This window comes from Sinocyclocheilus grahami, unplaced genomic scaffold, assembly GCF_001515645.1.
Source record: "Sinocyclocheilus grahami isolate Dianchi unplaced genomic scaffold, SAMN03320097.WGS_v1.1 scaffold841.1, whole genome shotgun sequence".
NCBI lineage: Eukaryota > Metazoa > Chordata > Actinopteri > Cypriniformes > Cyprinidae > Sinocyclocheilus > Sinocyclocheilus grahami.
This window is the reverse complement of record NW_015506020.1, coordinates 230,051-236,895: the sequence shown is the minus strand read 5'-3', so window position 1 is coordinate 236,895 and position 6,845 is coordinate 230,051. Positions and strand designations below refer to the sequence as shown.

Genomic DNA, 6,845 nt, shown 5'->3' with positions numbered 1-6,845 from the left:
TCGGGGGGAGCCTCGAAGAAACAGGTGTTACCCCCCGGGAGGGTCCAGCCTGCTCTTTTTGAGAGCTCCGCTGGTTTCGAAGTGCCGGCGGGCTTGGGCATCCCCGGAGGTGAATTCCTCACCGTGACCGTAAGACCAGTCCGCCCACTGCCAGAAAAAGGACGCCCCCAGTTGCCACCAGAGGGAACCCCAGATCTAGGCAGTGGCACGGGCACTCCGCCCCTTTGCAGGTAACGGAGTCTGGTCCGCAACTCCGAGATGGTCATACCCCCGCAATGGGAGCATGAGTCATCCACGAAAGCCACCTCAGCGTGCTTCATTCCCAGGCACGAGAGGCAGCGATAGTGACCATCACCCAGCACCAGGTAACGACCGCATCCAAAAACGCCCGGGTGATACGTTGTCTATAGCAAGACCCACATCGTCTTTACAAGGACGTAACGTCAAGTTTGCCACGCAACGTCGTCTTTAAAAAGACGTACCCGAAATTGCTCTTTTAGGGAAAAGCTCTTTTAGCGTGCTGAGGCGCACAGGGGAGATGATCATCTGCAACACAAACAGGGGGTAGTGCAACCTGATGTGTGCAACCCACTCGACACGGGAAACCACCACCGCTGAAGCGCCGTCCGCCAACACGAAGAGCTCTCCAAGAGCACGCTGAACTCATTCAGTCTTCTTCTCTCAGTAGAGTAGTCAGGAGCAGAACGATGTGATCGCTCAGCTCCGAAGCGAAAAGCTGAATATGCGCTGCATCTGCTGCCTATTTATACTCACGCTGTGATCAGCAGCAGCTGGATGCAATAATCGCATGCCAATGTGCATTGGCTCGTTTAGTTTACACTCGAAGTAGATTGGTCCCTCTAAGCGAGATCCCAATTCGTCAAGAGTGACCGACTGAAAGGGAACCAAGTTTGCAGCCAGTAAAGCCTGGCTTCCCATTTATCTCAATGGTATTTGCTTGGGTAGAACCAGGAGGTATACAATTTTAAATTCACAATTTGATCTTTGCTCATGGCAGCTCATGGTCAGATCTGCAACCAGGTTGTTTTGAGCCAATCACCTGAGCTGTAAATGATGAGACTAATTACTCTGGAGTCAGTGGAAAATTATGTCATGGGAAGACAGATTGGGTGTTTGCCACCACAAGGACAAGCACGATTTTCTTTTTCTGTTGGAGTGAAAATTACATTTACTGTGGTCTCTTATTTATCTCTATATGGAAGTAGTGTTGTAGTTTACTTCCATGTTCATGCACTGTATCTGATACCTTATTGGATCAAAAATACTGTACAAATAGTGAAATGTTGTTACAATTTAAAATGGCTGTTTTCTTTTTTCATATATTTTAAAATGTCATTTATCCCTCTGATGGCAAAGATGAATTTTCTGCAGCATTCAGTGTTACATGATCCTTCAGAAATGGCCACACAACGGTTTTTAACATTGACGATTATAAGAACCCTTTTTTAACAATTGTTCACATTAATTGACCACCAAATCAGGATATTCAAATGATGATAAAGAAAATGTATGTTCTCTCACTCTCTTTTAGAACCTGTGGACTCAGCTCCAGTGATTCTGGATGGGTTTGAACGGAGGGAGGTTATGGTGGGTCATCGGGTGGAGCTCCCATGTAAAGCATCCGGTCACCCCACACCCAGGTATCGCTGGCTGAGGGACAACAGCCCCTTAGAATCAGACAGCCGGTACCACCAGAGTGTATCGGGCCTTCTCATCGAGGCCACACGACCCAGTGATGCAGGCAGTTATGTGTGTGAGGTGTGGAACAGCTTCGGGAATGCCAAAGTGGTCGGACGGCTGGCGGTTAAACGTAAGATATCTTGTGACAGTATTTAACCATCTATTACAACATCTGAACGATCTAGCTTTTTCAGAGGTTTGTATTTAAACTTTTCATGAAAAGTCCCCTTTGACAGATTAAATCTTGGCAAATCTTTTCACTGTTGTTTTGCAAACCAAAACTATTAATGTAAATGATACCTTTAAGCGATTAAAATTTAAATTGTGTTTGCTGTGTGCCAAGAAATTTAAGTTGAGCATCATTAGTCAGCACACAAGTGTGAATGGGCTGCTATTAGCTAACAAGTCTTTACTTGCTGCGTTCCGTCCAAAGCAGTGCTTAGTATTTAGTATTTTCTGTTTTCAGTTCATTTTTTAGTTTTTGTCATTTTGATGTGCTTTTGCCCTATATACAGTGGGTACGGAAAGTATTCAGACCCCCTTAAATTTTTCACTCTTTGTTATATTGCAGCTATTTGCTAAAATCATTTAAGTTAATTTTTTTTCCTCATTAATGTACACACAGCACCCCATATTGACAGAAAAACACAGAATTGTTGACATTTTTGCAGATTTATTAAAAAAGAAAAACTGAAATATCACATGGTCCTAAGTATTCAGACCCTTTGCTGTGACACTCATATATTTAACTCAGGTGCTGTCCATTTCTTCTGATCATCCTTGAGATGATTCTACACCTTCATTTGAGTCCAGCTGTGTTTGATTATACTGATTGGACTTGATTAGGAAAGCCACACACCTGTCTATATAAGACCTTACAGCTCACAGTGCATGTCAGAGCAAATGAGAATCATGAGGTCAAAGGAACTGCCTGAAGAGCTCAGAGACAGAATTGTGGCAAGGCACAGATCTGGCCAAGGTTACAAAAAAATTTCTGCTGCACTTAAGGTTCCCAAGAGCACAGTGGCCTCCATTCCTTAAATGGAAGACGTTTGGGATGACCAGAACCCTTCCTAGAGCTGGCCGTCCGGCCAAACTGAGCTATCGGGGGCGAAGAGCCTTGGTGAGAGAGGTAAAGAAGAACCCAAAGATCACTGTGGCTGAGCTCCAGAGATGCAGTTGGGAGATGGGAGAAAGTTGTAGAAAGTCAACCATCACTGCAGCCCTCCACCAGTCGGGGTTTTATGGCAGAGTGGCCCGACGGAAGCCTCTCCTCAGTGCAAGACACATGAAAGCCTGCATGGAGTTTGCTAAAAAACACCTGAATAAGATTCTCTGGTCTGATGAGACCAAGATATAACTTTTTGGCCTTAATTCTAAGCGGTATGTGTGGAGAAAACCAGGCACTGCTCATCACCTGTCCAATACAGTCCCAACAGTGAAGCATGGTGGTGGCAGCATTATGCTGTGGGGGTGTTTTTCAGCTGCAGGGACAGGACGACTGGTTGGAATTGAGGGAAAGATGAATGCGGCCAAGTACAGGGATATCCTGGACGAAAACTTTCTCCAGAGTGCTCAGGACCTCAGACTGGGCTGAAGGTTTACCTTCCAACAAGACAATGACCCTAAGCACACAGCTAAAATAATGAAGGAGTGGCTTCACAACAACTCTGTGACTGTTCTTGAATGGCCCAGCCAGAGCCCTGACTTAAACCCAATTGAGCATCTCTGGAGAGACCTAAAAATGGCTGTCCACCAACGTTTACCATCCAACCTGACAGAACTGGAGAGGATCTGCAAGGAGGAATGGCAGAGGATCCCCAAATCCAGGTGTGAAAAACTTGTTGCATCTTTCCCAAAAAGACTCATGGCTGTATTAGATCAAAAGGGTGCTTCTACTAAATACTGAGCAAAGGGTCTGAATACTTAGGACCATGTGATATTTCAGTTTTTCTTTTTTAATAAATCTGCAAAAATGTCAACAATTCTGTGTTTTTCTGTCAATATGGGGTGCTGTGTGTACATTAATGAGGAAAAAAAATAACTTAAATGATTTTAGAAAATGGCTGCAATATAACAAAGAGTGAAAAATTTAAGGGGGTCTGAATACTTTCCGTACCCACTGTATATATATATAAATCCCTGGACCACAAAACCAGTCATAATGGATGACCAGCCATAACAAGATTTATACATAATCTGAAAGCTGAATAAATAAGCTTTTCATTGATGTATTTCATTGGTGGTTTGTTAGGATAGGACAATATTTGGCTGAGATACAACTATTTGAAAATCTGGAATCTGAGGGTGAAAAAAAATCAAAATATTCAGAAAATCATCTTTAAATTTGTCCAAATTAAGTTCTTAGCAATGCATATTACTAATCAAAAGTTACATTTGATATAGTTACGGTAGGAAATTTACAAAAAAAACGAAGCAGATATCGTCCTCTTTTGGAAGACCAAACAAAGTAGTTTCGCTTTCACAACGAAGCACACAGTGCCTTCACGACATGGCTGCAGCGTCAACAATACTACAGTGAGAATAAAAGTTACGCCATCTTTCTTTGCGTGAACATTTGGGCGGCGTTATGCAAATCTTCCCACATAGTGAGGTAGATATGTGGGGGCGTGTTAGAATGAGCCGTTTTAGGTAGGTATGGCTGACTCTGAACTTTTATAAACAATATCTCTTTGGATTTGAGACTTTAGTCTTTGCAACTTTACAGATCTTCTTTATGCACCAAGAGCTTGTAACACTCCAAAGAGAAAGGAAAAATTGAAATCGCATCATATGACCCCTTTAATATCCTAATGATTTTTGGCATAAAAGAAAAATCGATCATTTGGACCCATAAAATGCATTGTTGGCTCTTGCTACAAATATAACTGTGCGACGTATGACTGGTTTTGTGGTCCAGGGTCACTTTTTTTTCTGTTAATATTAATTTTTTTTATATTTTTAACAAAAATGTCTTGTTTACAGTTTTAGTTAATGATAATAACCCTGATCCAAAGTTTGGATTATTAATATCTCAGACAAGTCACATTTATTTATATAGCACTTTACATAATACCGATTGTTTCAAAGCAGCTTCACAATTATAAACAGGAAAATAAGCAATTATGAAATAAATTAAATGAAAACTCATTTTCACCTGTAAAGTATCTCCATTGCTTAAAACAAAAACAAAATGACTACCATGGTGTTTGTCAACAAAGATGTTTTCTAGCAATTGTGGAGGATAAGTGATGATGTAGTCAATTTAACTGAATTTAGACATAATTATTATAACTGATAGTGTATTGTTGTCTATGTATGTGTGTTTCCATCTCCCCCAGAGCCTCTGAAAGCAGTGGTGAGTCCCCGGAAGGTGAGAGGGAGCGTGGGTAGCCAAGTGTCGCTGTTCTGCAGTGTGACTGGCTCTGACGAGTATGAAATCACCTGGTACAGGAATGGTGAGAAGATCTATCAGGGTATAAATGTACGTATAACGGGCATCAACAACGAGAACCTGGTGATGGAAGGAATGGCCAAGAGCGATGGAGGAGCGTATCAGTGCTTTGCTCGAAATGGCAAGATGTCCACCCAAGACTTAGTTCAGGTCGTCTTGGAAGGTAAGTCCAACTTGGAAGGAAGTAAAAGAAATTGTGTTATTTGTTAGTATTAAATTACTAAAAGTACACTGTAATTGATGATTTTTTTTAAGTAAAACGTTTTGCAAGAAAATACTATTTCAGTCTTTCTACTTGTTTAATTCAACGTTACTTGCCATTTCTTTGTAATTATTTGTAAAACTTACTAGCAATTTCTTTCAAAATTGAATTGAATTGAATTGAATTGAATTGAATTCAGTGTATGCAGAAGGTACAATATAAGCCAGTGAGGACATAACATATCATGTCCAACAACACAGAAAATGGATTTTGGGCACCATATCTTTTTTGTTTGCATTTGCAAGTGTTAGCATCTATTGTATCTAAATATATTATCTTTTATACTAGATATTAAATTTGTTATTACATTTAAAGGAACAGTTCACCCAAAAGTGAAAATGCTGTTACCTTCATATCATTCTATGATGCTCTGTGTTTGTTTGTAAGACTTGCTGAGGACGCTGTGGGTTACTTTAATTTTTCAAGGCAATGCGCCTCAAAATCTACCTAAATACGTGTATCACTCCAAACTCCTTTGTGAATGTCATGTCGTTATAGTCCTTAGCATTTTAACCGTATTTGTGTGCATACATTAAGTACTTTTTAACTGATCAGCGCCGTGCTTGTGAGATTAGTTTGCGCCGTTCGTAGCGCGATATTCGTTTGGTAGCGCTGTCGCGTGGCTCGGTCAATTGATCCGTGCCGAATACTCTGTAACATCGCGCTGTTTCATCCCACTTTCAGTGCATTTGGCTTCCCATATGTATGGCTAAACTCCGGTTCTCTCGCTCTGTCATGTTGCTTCTACCGGCTGTTTATAGAGTGGGGGAACTATAACGTCACTTTGTATGCGGATCGGCTGTTAGTATCGGGTGTGCCTCACACATCCTAAAAAGTGAAGCGGGCTCTTTGATCGCCCCCTGGTGGCTGGCTGCAGTACAGGTAATAAACCCCGCCTTCTCCATGTAAACGAATGGGACTTGAGTCAAAATAAAAAAACTAATTACACTTCCAATACAATTTCCGAAAGATGGTTTTGGTCATTTAAGGTAGTTGTTATCACGCTGATATATGTTCAATTGTTCATTTTTGTGATAAGTTTGATTTTAGCTAGTAATTTGATGCTGTAAAAACAGGGCGTGTCGTTATGGTTGATTGGGTCTGCGGGAGTTTTGGCGAGAGTTTGATTCCGCGGTTCCACCTCACTACACTACTGCGCAGACTCTGGCTCCAAATGAATCTCTACTGCGCAGACTCTGGCTCCAAACGAATCTCTACTGCGCAGACTCTGGCTCCAAACGAATCTCTACTGCGCAGACTCTGGCTCCAAACGAATCTCTACTGCGCAGACTCTGGCTCCAAACGAATCTCTACTGCGCAGACTCTGGCTCCAAACGAATCTCTACTGCGCAGACTCTGGCTCCAAACGAATCTCTACTGCGCAGACTCTGGCTCCAAACGAATCTCTACTGCGCAGACTCTGGCTCC

General features: G+C 41.9%; 1 protein-coding gene across 1 annotated transcript in view; it reads left to right on the top strand.

Annotated features, from left to right (window-relative positions):
• Nucleotides 1-6,845, top strand: part of LOC107562808 (Down syndrome cell adhesion molecule homolog) — a 142,419-nt gene that overhangs the window by 95,925 nt on the left and 39,649 nt on the right. Inside the window, exons 5-6 of the mRNA XM_016247532.1 lie at nucleotides 1,553-1,831; nucleotides 5,043-5,318. Of these exons, the coding sequence (XP_016103018.1) occupies nucleotides 1,553-1,831; nucleotides 5,043-5,318 (555 nt within the window). The remainder of the gene's footprint in view (nucleotides 1-1,552; nucleotides 1,832-5,042; nucleotides 5,319-6,845) is intronic.